Source organism: Nannobrachium achirus (assembly GCF_963921795.1).
Source record: "Nannobrachium achirus genome assembly, chromosome: 7".
In the NCBI taxonomy this organism is placed as follows: domain Eukaryota; kingdom Metazoa; phylum Chordata; class Actinopteri; order Myctophiformes; family Myctophidae; genus Nannobrachium; species Nannobrachium achirus.
In genome coordinates, this window is record NC_137816.1 from 47,710,968 (window position 1) to 47,723,715 (window position 12,748).

Consider the following 12,748-nt stretch of genomic DNA (forward strand, 5'->3'; position numbering starts at 1 on the left):
AGTTATACCATGTAACTTTTTTTATAAAACAAATCTTAAAATTGTCCTAACTGTTAAATCGCTAAAGTTTTAGAACCCCCACTCCGTTATTTTCAGCTTCTAAAGCCTTCTCTTTATATCTTCGCGGCAAAATTGCGTCATCACACTACCGGCCAATCACAGCGAGGGTTATACACTGCCGGCCAATCACAGCGCATCTTGGAGTGGGGTCGCTAGGGCGGCCATATTTGTAGTCTCCCGTGTGTCTCTATACTCGGGTGCACGGTGAAGCATGGGTGAAGGAGTGTATCTCCGGAATGGCTGAACGCACAGCAACCAGGGACCCCTCAAAAGATAGATCTCGGCGAGGTGGAGGCAGACGCGGGGGTGTGAGAACCGAAAAACGGCCGAAAGACGCGGACGCGACCGAGGTTTGCTATAGAGCTACTGACCACAAGTTGAGCAACTTACACAGTATAGCTTTAAAGATATTGTTATTTTCCTGCTGGCAAACTAACCCTAACTTTGAAAACCCACCCACCCACCCACCCACCCACCCCCACACACACACACACACACACACACACACACACACACACACACACACACACACACACACACACACACACACAGTCTCCATACAGTATTAACCGTGCTAACCCTCAACAACACTTTTACCTTCAGAGTACAGAGTGAAAATCAATGCAGCCTGGCCTTTTATAAATAAAGCAATTTATTTGTATGGTTTCACACAGTGTGCGTGTCGCTCTTTGCTACCCCCGCAGCAGCAGCAGCAGCAGTAATACAACATATTCAAGAATGGATCCTCCACAATAGGATGCATGGCCAAACCTGACGTTATCGATGTGCACACGATAATACTCAACGGTAAAATTAGGCTCGAGCAAAGAGACCGATGGAGCGGTTATTGTGTGCCAGTGCTATGGGACAGCTCAATTGGAATGCTTTATGTACTCAGTTAAAGACAAGCCCACATCTCCAGAGACATTAAACATTCAGGTTTGGGGAAGGGAAAGGGAACTGGTAGTTGGCTACATTTGTTACGGTATCTGGAATGTGTCCTCTGCATTTATTCCAGTGGTTCCCTTGTGTGCAGAGAGGCACACTGGTGTGCCGTGACTATGAGACAAGTCCAGGAGACAACCCAATCTTTTTTTAGGCATAAAAAAAGGACTTTATATTATACTTCTACTTCTCCATGGATGGCTATGATGTAATTGGCCAAATTATCACGTAGGTTTAATGTCATGCGACGAGCAACCAGTAAAAATGTAGGAGCACCACTAATATAGAGTGTTTTCCTGAGCGCTCCCCTGTAGAGTGCGCTGTAGAGGGCACCGCCGCCATTGCCGCGGTGTAAACAGTTGTGTAAAGCAGGGGTTTTCAAAGTGGGTGACAGGGCACCCTGGGGTGCCGTGATGCCAGTCCAATATTTGGAATTCATCAATATCACTACATCAATATCACTTCACTATATGCTTAGTAAAACAGACCTGATTTGTACTTGAGTTCTTTTTCCATCTATGACAACTCTCTTGACCAAAAATAGCAGATCTACAAGCTCACAACGTGTCACGCTGTGACGCGTTTTGAGCTTGTAGATCGGTATTTTTTGGTGAACCTTCCCCCCAGAATAGGCATGCTGGGGCTCAAGTGGTTAAACGTTAATTGTAAAGTTATTTTCAGTAAGTTCTGATGGAAACGGATATTTCTCCAACAGGATGTAAGATTCAAAAAATTAACAGTGTAATTCAGGGGTGCCGTGGATGAAAAGGTTATTTACAGGGGTGCCCTGAGTCAAAAAAGTAAAGTAACTAGTAGCCTACAAGTAAGTACTGTACTTAAGTACAATTTTGAGTATTTGTACTTTACTTGAGTATTTCCCACTTCTACTCCACCACTGGCTGCTGTTTACATCGCAGCAATGGCAAAAGCTTGCGTTGTGAGCTTGTAGGTTGGCTATTTTTTATTATTTTAAAATGTGTTTAGAATAATAATAAACTAGAAAGATGCAAGTATGGTTGCCGTGACGCGAGCCACATTTGAAAATGAATTCCATCTTTGTCCCCTTCCCTTTGTCAGTCATCTCCATATTTGGGAAAAGTGTAATATTTGCATCGATATGTAAGATATTTAACCCTACCAGTGCCAGCCCCTAGATGGCGCCAAAGAATGCCAGGCTTTCTCCCATAGGCGAGCGCATTAGCATCCGGGGACTCACGTTGCAGTGATGCGCGTGCTCACGTTCGTGCACGTCATGGAAAGGTCCCGGATGATAATGCTAACAGAATAGCTATTCCCATTTTGTCATTTTAAAGATCATTTTTCGGCGATTTCGCCGTAAATAAACCTCGCGCCACATCCCTAAAAACACAATCCAGAGATATGGGCCTCCAAAGATGTGGTTTTTCATTGGATTCGGCGGCGATTCGCGGCTACGTTCGCGGCTCACGGCCGGCATGGCTTCCCCAGGATTTGGACCACTGGATTTTAAATTTAGGCTCAGGCTTCAGAAGGCCTCGGATCATTTTATTCATTTCATTAAAAATCCCGAACATGTTCGGGATAGGCACACTGGACTACGTTCCGGAAGCGGCGCTGAACATTCGGTGAACATTGGGGGTCTCAAAAATGTATTTTAAACCATTTTTAATGGAATATCGTCGGACCATGTAAAATGGCTAGCTGGCTAGCGTAGGAAAATAGCAGATCTCTGCTATTTTTCAATAGCTAAAGTATAAAATAACTGAGGCCCCTTTCCCCCCTTGTGACGCCCCTGGCCGCCCAATAAAGGAAAGGTATTAAAGATGCGTTACCTGTGTTCCGACTCGTGGATGGAGAATATGACTCCCGACGTGGCCGACTTCTGCTGGATGGAGGCCAGGAAGGTGAACTCATTTTTACTCCTAAACAGCTCCACCACCTTCTCTGTGATGTGTGCTGGAGCGTGCACCGCCCTCCCCACATCTGAGGAAAACAACAACAGCACAAAAAAGGAACAAGACATAAGAATTACACAGCAAATCTGAAGGTCACGTTGAGCCGAGTCTGCAGGCAGGGGCGATGTGTGCCCGTCAAGCCGCTCTAAAGCTGGCGACTTGCTTGCCTGAGCCGGCAGACGTGTTGAGATGTGATGCGACACCGGGTGAAAACACACATTTAACACAATAAATCCTTTTTTTCAGCATTCTGGCAGTTTGTGTTATGATAATAACCTGCTTTCTAAAATTCTGTCGCCAACGGAATTCAAGAGACATGAAGCTCAAACTCATACCGTGCTAGTGGGTGCGTGCATTTGTGTACTGTATGTGATTGATTGATTGAAGACTTTATTAGAAGTTTGCATAGGAAAAGGTACAGTTTCATAACGGTACAGTTCACTGGTACAAGGTCTAATAAAAGGAGATCCATGAAAAGACTACGCTTATTTCCACAGGAAACCATTAAAGTATCTCATATAACATTGAAAGACAGACGAATAGAACACAGTACTATGCAGTAGATATGTAAGGAAAATAAAATGAAAGAACAAAAAAAAGAAAACAGTAAGTCTAAACAAACAGAAAGTATATACAAAGAAGGGGCAGGGGAGGGGAGGGCTGTGCTAGGTTTGTTTTTTTACCAGTTGCGAACGGCTGCTGCCTGTACTACATGCTGCATGTGTATTACATGCTTTTATTGCAGTTTTATTGCAGTGGTTTTCAACCAGTTGGTCCTTGAGGGGGTTCCAAGTGGTCCCCAGCTAAATGATGGAGAGTTGGTAACCAAATGGACCCTTATAAATCTTTAAATCTTGAGAGCGTAAAATTGTTGTTAAACATCAGCATTACACAATTAGAGAATAGTAGAATAATTGTTATTTTGATCAACGTTTGCCTGTTTCTCCAGTAAGGGCGAGTGCCAAAGTCCGGCCGGCCGTTGGCCGCGGCCGCGGCCGGCCGTTATATCCGGCCGGCCGGCCGGTAGTACCTCGGACGGCCGCTAGTAAATTCAGACGGCCGGCCGGTACATTCGGCCGACCGGTACATTAGGCCGGCCGGCCGGTAGATTCTGCCGGCCATGAACTATATTAGGCCGGCCAGCCGGTATATTCGTCCGGCCGGCCGGTACATTAGGCCGGCCGGACGTCTTTTCGGAGGTCTTTTCGGGGTCGGGTCCTACTCTGACGTCATATGGAGGTCTTTTGGAGGTCTTTTCGGGGTCGTACATTGTATGGAGGTCTTTTGGAGGTCTTTTTTGGGTCGGATCCTACTCTGACGTCATATGGAGGTCTTTTGGAGGTCTTTTCGGGGTTGTACGTCGTATGGAGGTCTTTTCGGGGTCTTTTCTGGGTCGGGTCCTACTCTGACGTCATATGGAGGTCTTTTGGAGGTCTTTTCGGGGTCGGGTCCTACTCTGACGTCGTAGAGAGGTCTTTTGGAGGTCTTTTCGGGGTCGGGTCCTACTCTGACGTCATATGGAGGTCTTTTGGAGGTCTTTTCGGGCTCGGGTCCTACTCTGACGTCATATGGAGGTCTTTTCGGGGTCGGGTCCTACTCCGACGTCATATGGAGGGTTAGGGTTAGGGTTAGGGTTAGGGGGTTTGGGTTTGGGTTAGGGTTAGGGTTAGGGTCCTGTACCGGCCGGCCGGCCAGATGTACCGGCCGGCCGGCCGGCCAGGTGTACCGGCCGGCCGGCCAGGTGTACCGGCCGGCCGGCCTGGTGTACCGGCCGGCCGGCCTGATGTACCGGCCGGCCTGATGTACCGCCGTACCGGCCGGCCGGCCTGATGTACCGGCCGGCCGGCCTGATGTACCGGCCGGCCTGATGTACCGGCTGGCCGGCCTAAAGACCTCCAAAAGACCTCCATACGACGTACAACCCCGAAAAGACCTCCAAAAGACCTCCATACGACGTCAGAGTAGGACCCGACACCGAAAAGACCTCCAAAAGACCTCCATATGACGTCAGAGTAGGACCCGACCCCGAAAAGACCTCCATACGACGTACGACCCCGAAAAGACCTCCAAAAGACCTCCATATGACATCAGAGTAGGACCCGACCCCGAAAAGACCCCGAAAAGACGTACGACCCCAAAAAGACCTCCAAAAGACCTCCATATGATGTCAGAGTAGGACCCCACCCCGAAAAGACAGCCGGCCGGCCGAATGTACCGGCCGGCTGGCCGAATGTACCGGCCGGCCGGCCTAATGCAGTTCATGGCCGGCCGAATGTACCGGCCGGCCGGCCGAATGTACCGGCCGGCCGGCCGAATATACCGGCCGGCCGGCCGAATGTACCGGCCGGCTGGCCGAATATAGCACCGGCCGTCTGAATGTACTAGCGGCTGTCCGAGGTACTACCGGCCGGCCGGCCGGATATACCGGCCGGCCGCGGCCGGAATTTGGCACTCGCCCTCTCTCTGTTTATCTCTCCTATGGTACCAACATCAATACAGCAGGGAATAAAAAAACGTATCCAACGCTAGCAAAATATTCAACGTTTTGGGACTGAGAGGCTAAATCTCATCAAATGGTGGTCCGCAGCTCAATAACAATAACATGCAGAATAAATAATGGGCCCTGATAAGAAAAGGGTTGAAAACCACTGTTTTATTGTATGTGTGTGCGTGTCCCCATGGCAATGCACTGCACGGCTCTGTGCCACAGCTGCAGAGGAAAGGTACTGCAGGGTCTTTGTTCCTGTGTATGTGCCTGTGTGTGTATGTGCCTGTGTGTGTATGTGCCTGTGTGTGTGCGTGTGCGTGTGCGTGTGGGTGTGTGTGTGTGTGTGTACAGGTCCAAGCATTCTCCACATGTGTGTATTTTGAGCAATACAGTATGCATGTTATCTGTGCCCCCCGAGCACAAAGGCCAGGCAGGCGCTTGTGAATGGGACACCTGGTCCAGTGCAGCGCGTCCAGCTGTAAAAGACAGCCAGTGCGCTGCGGAGTGGCCGCTTGCCTGCCTCGGTGTGAGGGCATTTAATTGTCCCCGGGGAGACGGTGGCCTGTCTGCCCTTGCACTCAGCATCCCCTGCTGTCACACTCGCCCAGTCGGTGGGGCGACATTCCGGTGACCCTCCCTCCACGCGCCGGCTAGGCTGACGAGAGCCTTGGCGAGTCCATTAAGCTCTTTAGACCGGGAACGCAAATCCGTGTCACTTTAGATTTGAACCACTTTAACCATTATTTAATGCTTTAACAATTACAAAATAGCCAATATACTGTACAATGCCGCACCGCAAGCTTCTATATCTGCTATTTTTTGCCCAGATTCTATAAATGTCTTCTAAATCCTTCTTCTAAATCAGTGGTTCTCAAACTTTTTCATGTCAAGGACCCCCAAAATTACATGTATTTGGCCGCGGACCCCCATCTAAAAATATGTTACTCCAGGGACCACCCAGAAGCAAATATTTGAGTTACAAATGTTCTCTTTTATATAGATTCATTCAAAGACTTGCAAAAACAAATCATGATTTTTCAAAAATAGCAGATCTATAAGCTCACATCGCGGCACCAATTTTTCGATAGCTAAAGCATAAAACAATTCCTAAATGGTCTAAATGGGTTAATGGATCGCGCCTTCAAACCTGGAGGTCGGCACGGGAGCACTTCAGCACCTCGCTTCAACCCCCGCCAAGACCCAAGGCGTGCACGCGTTGTTCCTTCTGCAACAACAAGCCTATAGCTCTTCTTTTTCCATGTATTTATATTTTTTTGTGCTTTGCCGATTTAAGCTGACAGGCTAATTAAGAAAACATATTGCTATTTCACTTCACTGTCATGTTCTAGCTCATTGGAACCAATTTATGTGTTTAAAACTCGTAACATTTGCGACAAATTCTGCTTGCAACAGCAGCATCCGTTTCACAGCTTCAAGCAGTCCCACAGACAATATAGTCCATACAGCCGACGTTGCCAAATCCCTCTCCTGTCACTGTCTCTCTCCACATACAGTGTCGCCGGAGAGATTATGAGGATAAGCCTGGGCTAAATAATACTACAGGGGGAATCCATTAAAAATAGGTGGCATGTTCTCCTAACATTTTACATCATGGAGAATCGTAAAATACATTTGAAATTATTCTGCTTTACATTTAGGTATATTTCAGATGATGAATTAGTAAGACCCTTTTTTTTCCCCTTCTCATTCCATAAATAATGCAGCAATTTCAACTTCAACTTCAGCGAGTTGCTCTTGTGTGGTTCTTGATTTTGTCTTGATTTTGTCTCTAGGTGAACTTATGCCCACTCAAATCTGTGCCCCATCAGTCTTCACTAACCGCCCCTCTGTGTGTGTGTGTGTGTGTGTGTGTGTGTGTGTGTGTGTGTGTGTGTGTGTGTGTGTGTGTGTGTGTGTGTGTGTGTATGTGTGTGTCTGTGTGTCTGTCGACTAGAGAAAAGATAAAAAGTTTCAGATGATTAAGTGTGTCTAGTAAATCGTCTTTGTCGGGTGGAGACCTTGTATGTCGAAAACAGATCGCTTTGTATTCATTTATTCTTTATAATTATTTAAAATAATGAAAATAGACGATCTACAAGCACACGGGACGTTGAGTGCTTGTAGATCGGCTATTTTCACTACTTTTGTGCCATGCTCTTGTATGATGAAGCAGGGCTTTAATTTCCAAAAAACATAACCCATTTGATAATTGGAGATACAAGGTTTCTGCCCGACAGTAACAAAATACACTATTTCTGGTTTCTCACTCACAGAGCATAGAAACAACAAGTTAGATGTTTGACAATAATCTGACTCCTCCTAAAGTGTCCAAAATCCCAAGGTTCAACATTGCTTTAAGGTCATGGTAAGGACGTGGGAGGAAGAACTTCTATTTTTGTAACTGTGATGGAGACAGCAGGGCAGGGGAAGTTGACAGCGGTAACAACACTAACACTTCTCAACCCAACAACAACAATGGCCCTTCAAAGCAGACCAATCCCACCACAGAGTGCAGAGACAACCACCGCGTTGCTCTCAAGGTTATCCGAAGGACAGAAAGTGGAACATGGGCAGAGTTCAGCAGCAGGCAGTGGCCGCCAACAGGACACATTAATGTGTAATAAGACCTTGCATGTCACAGGGAAGCACAGTTACATGGACACAGCAGACCGCTCACACGCTGAATCATTGCAGTGCGCGTGTCTGTGTGTCTGTGTGTCTGTGTGTGTGTGTGTGTGTGTGTGTGTGTGTGTGTGTGTGTGTGTGTGTGTGTGTGTGTGTGTGTCCAGACTGTCTACAGTATCCCTGGCTAACAATGTCCTGAAGCTAAAGCACATTTTAGCTCTCTCTCTCACTCACACACACACACACACACACACACACACGCACACACACCAGTAGCCAAACATCAAAGCTGTGCGGCTGCACTCACTGCTGGACAGTCAAATGCCTCTCGTCGCTGCTGTAATAGTCAGCCCCACTGGCGCTGACTGTATTACAGAGTCAGCTGGGCACAGAACACAGCATGGAACCACATTAAAGACACATTAGACAAGAAAGAAAGAAAGAAAGAAAGAAAGGGGGAAGAAGGCTTCAGAGCTACTTGGCAACACTTGTGGCCAATTAATTCAACCCACACACAGTTGAATCATAACTTCATAACAGGATAATATAAACTAACGTGTACATAACCTTGCAGCTCTGGCTTGTAGCAGATTCATTAACGAGCTGGATTCTTTAACACAGCGTTTCCATCCCACTGAGCACTAGACCCGATCTAGACGTCTGGTTTATGGTTAGACCTCATTTCAACCGGTTGAAATGAGGTCGAAACATAGACCAAATCTAGCCCATCGCAATTAATACATTATTCTAACACACACATTTAATATAGACACCTGACTTTCAAATATTGGACTAAAATAATTTTAAGAGCCAATGATCAATATATGGTCTAGTTAGTTTTAGCCGTGATTTAAACGTTTATAGTTTAACCATATTTCAACGTCTTGGTTTATACAATTTTTAAACGATTAAACATATTCTCATTTATATTGATGTTGTGCGAATTTGTTCATTATCGGATGCTAACATTATGGTTTAAATGATTACCGTAAATCTCACTGTTATAGCTAAATAATGGCATATATACTCATGAGAAGTTTCCTGCTATTAAATAGACGTTTAAATGCGTATAGAAGCCGTTTAGTAAATCCTTTGAAAAATTCTAAAAGTGTAATAATTATTACGATAAAGGTATAATGCCGTGGCGCTGCTCGGGACAGCATACTTCTCTGAGTTACATAATTCATTCTGACAGCAACACACAAAAACACACACAGCTGTCTCCCCAAACCCCTGCCCCCACCATTATTCAATGAATATTGATTAAATAAAATCATTTTAATAGCTATTCATGAAGTTAGATTGCATTATCAACAAACAATAAATAGCGCTGGAACACATTACAAACATCAGCAGGTTCCGTGGACCAGCGGTTAGTGTGTATGCTTCATTACTAAGACGACGCAAGTTCAAACCCCGTCGGCTCCCTATGTCAACTACTAGCAATGCTTGAATGCATTACAAATTCAATCAGTTGCCGTGGTCCAGGTAGGGTACAGGATTCATAACCAAGAAATTGTGATTTTAATCCCTGCTGGCTGCCATCCTTTTTCACTACTTTCGCCGGCTGCTAACGGCTAAATGTAGCCGTTTAAATGACGTTGAAACAACGTCTAGTTTGTGTAGCCTTTTTAAACCCCTGATAAACTAGTTTTAGCTAGACGTCTAGTTGACGTTTAAACGTTTAAATTATGTCATTTAGCCCTCAAATTGCTCATTGGGATCAGTGTGCAGAGAGACCCCAAACACGATTATGACATTTTACATGATGATTAACTGTCACAATTGTGTTTTTGTTGTTGAAAATTTTAATTACATTTCTGTTCGGCCTTTAGGCTTTGAAGTTGCACATGGCATACATGACACATTACCTAAATAGGCTATACAAAGAAATTACTGACATATTTAATAACTTTATACTAAAAACAAAACATTAGTAGTGTTATCCTTTTAGCAGAGATAGTTCACCCCCAAAATGATGTTTTTTCTATCGATTACTCACGCCATGGAGACTTGAATTCATGGATATGTTTTGTTTTTTGTCGCTATTCCTACAGCAGTGGTTTTCAATGGAGACGCAGAATTTTATCTTGTTTTGTCAGACACTTTCTAACCCTGTTTGGAGAAGCACCGTACAAATAAAGTTTATTATTCTTCATATTATTATTATGACATCATTTGAATGCGAGTGCCGTGGGCTGAGAAGCCGCTAACTGAGAAAGAGCTGGGAGGCATTTAGCCAGAGGTGATGATGCTGCTTAGAATGCCATGGTTTTCTGGAAGTCTTCTCATCCGTCCTCCCCTCCAGTTATCCCTCCATCCATCTCTCCATCCATCTAGTGCACAGTGTGCAGCAGAGGGTCCCCGAGGAGCTACCCTGCTTTCTGCTGCCCCAGGCAAAGATCTGCAGTGAAGAAGAAACCCGGGGGCTGCAGAACTAGGACTGGCACTGCAAGGTACAGAGACAGGATGTACAGCATGGATGGCCCGGGAACAAACACACACCAGTGGTGTAAACTAAGTACATTTACTTAAGTAATGTACTCTAAAACAGGGGTCTTCAACGTTTTCAGGCCAAGGACCCCTTAGCTGAGAGAGAGATGAAGCAGGGACCCCCACAACTGGTTCATAGATTCCATATAGTTTCATTGTTTGACCTGTACAATCATCAGTGTATTTTGGATTCATGTCAATTTGAGTTTTCAGATATTTAACCACTTGAACGTCAATACTTATAAAACTTGACCTTTCACACCAAAGCTCTTTGCCGAAAATAGCTGATCTACAAGCTCACAACGCCATTGTGAGCTTGTAGATCTGCTATTTTTGGCTAATGTCCTTCCAATAATGGACGTATAAAAAAAATATAAATATAAAAAAAAAAAGGTTTCTATCACACAAAGATTTGGAGGACCCCCTGTAGTATCTCTGAAGACCCCCTAGGGGTCCCGGACGACCCCTGGTGTAAACTAAGTACATTTACTTAAGTAATGTACTCTAAAACAATATCTTATTTCTTCCTTACCGTAGTCCACATGACTTAGTTTACGTTATCTTTCCTTTTTGTTTCCTTTTCTCTCTGGTGTTCGACAAATCTCTGTCTATCCGTTCTGATGCTACTCACCCACTAAATGCAGACCCCTCATGCCACAAAAAAACAGGTACGAATATTCCTTTGTTCCTGTATCAATTTGCTCATTGAATGCTGCTGAGGGTAGGTCAGGGAGATGGCCTATACCTCATATGTGCACTTTATTGGTCTTTCCTATGCGCATGCACTTTCACGGTCAATGTGCACTTTATTGCATAGCACTTTAATGCATGCACTGTATGGTCAACGTGCACTTTATTATACTTTCAGGTATCTGCTACATGTGTACTGTATTTGTTGTTTTATTTGTATTGATGTATTATTGTCTATGCCGCTGCAACCCAATTGGCCCTTCGTGGACACTAAATAAACAAACCTTGAGCCTTTCTCTTCTTGTTGTTTTTTGTCTATTTCCTTTTGTGCAGTTTCTGTGCTTTTATTTCTTTTATTGCACTGCTGCTCCACTTGTTGTATTCTAATGTATTGTTCTTAGGGCTGCCACGATTATGACATTTTACATGACGATTAATTGTCACTCAAATAATTGCGATTAACTATTTAATTGTGTTTTTGTCGTTGACAATTACATTTCTGTTTGGCTTTTAGGCTTTGAAGTTGCACATGGTAGATATGACACATGACCTAAATATACAAAGAAATGACTGACATATTTGACAACTTTATACTTAAAAAAGAACATTGATAGTGGAAATAGCACAAGTACATTTTTGAGGTATTTGTACTTTACTTGAGTATTTCCAATCTCCAGTACTTACTTCTACTCCACTACATCTCAGATCCAAATATTGTACTTTTGCTCCACTACATTTATTTGAAAACCTTATAGTTACTTTGCACATATAAATTATAATATTATAAAACATACACAAACCACTTCAGCCCTATCTTATACCTTGGCTATTTGAAAATAGCCGATCTGCAAGCTCATCAGTCATCACGTGTCGCATTTGTACTTTTACTTTGGGTACTTTAAGTACATCTTGATGCCAATACTTTTGTACTTTTACTTTAGTAAATTCTAAATTCCAGACTTTTACTTGTAACAGAGTATTTCTGTATTGCAGTATTGATACTTTTACTTAATAAATGTGAGTACTTTTTTCCACCACTGCACAGAAACATGTGCCACATACAGTACATACTATATCTACTGGCACAACTGCCAACACAGTCGGTAACACACCGACACGTGCACGCAACACCGACACACGTGAACCAAGACAGTCGCAAATGCCCCCAAAGTCTAAGCAACAACACTTAAACTTCACTCTCACATGGTTCTACAGCATGGACAGAAAGAAAGCTCTTAATGGCACCCGGCTGAAATTGGACGTGAAAATGTTGCAATCGAGGAGGAGATTGTGCCATTAAAAGAAATGGAGGGTTCTTCAGTGTTGCATGAAAGAGACGGCAGAGACAGAATTGTGTGAAGGGCAAAGCAAACAGACAGGCTGAAAGAATCAAATAGAAAAAGGCAAGAAGAGGGTATTGGGGAAAACAAAAGGCAGAGACTGTAGATCAGAGGAGTTGTGAAAATGTAGCCGTGCTCCTCTCCTCTCCTCAGGTCAACCCGGGCTCACATGT

At 44.4% G+C, this 12,748-nt stretch overlaps 1 protein-coding gene across 1 annotated transcript in view; it reads right to left on the reverse strand.

The window, feature by feature from the left end:
* LOC308288369 (protein kinase C-binding protein NELL1-like) overlaps positions 1-12,748 on the reverse strand; it is a gene marked incomplete at both ends in the record, with an annotated part of 330,259 nt that overhangs the window by 293,655 nt on the left and 23,856 nt on the right. The window contains one exon of the mRNA XM_080729790.1: positions 2,817-2,967. Coding sequence (XP_080585916.1) covers positions 2,817-2,967 — 151 coding nt within the window. The remainder of the gene's footprint in view (positions 1-2,816; positions 2,968-12,748) is intronic.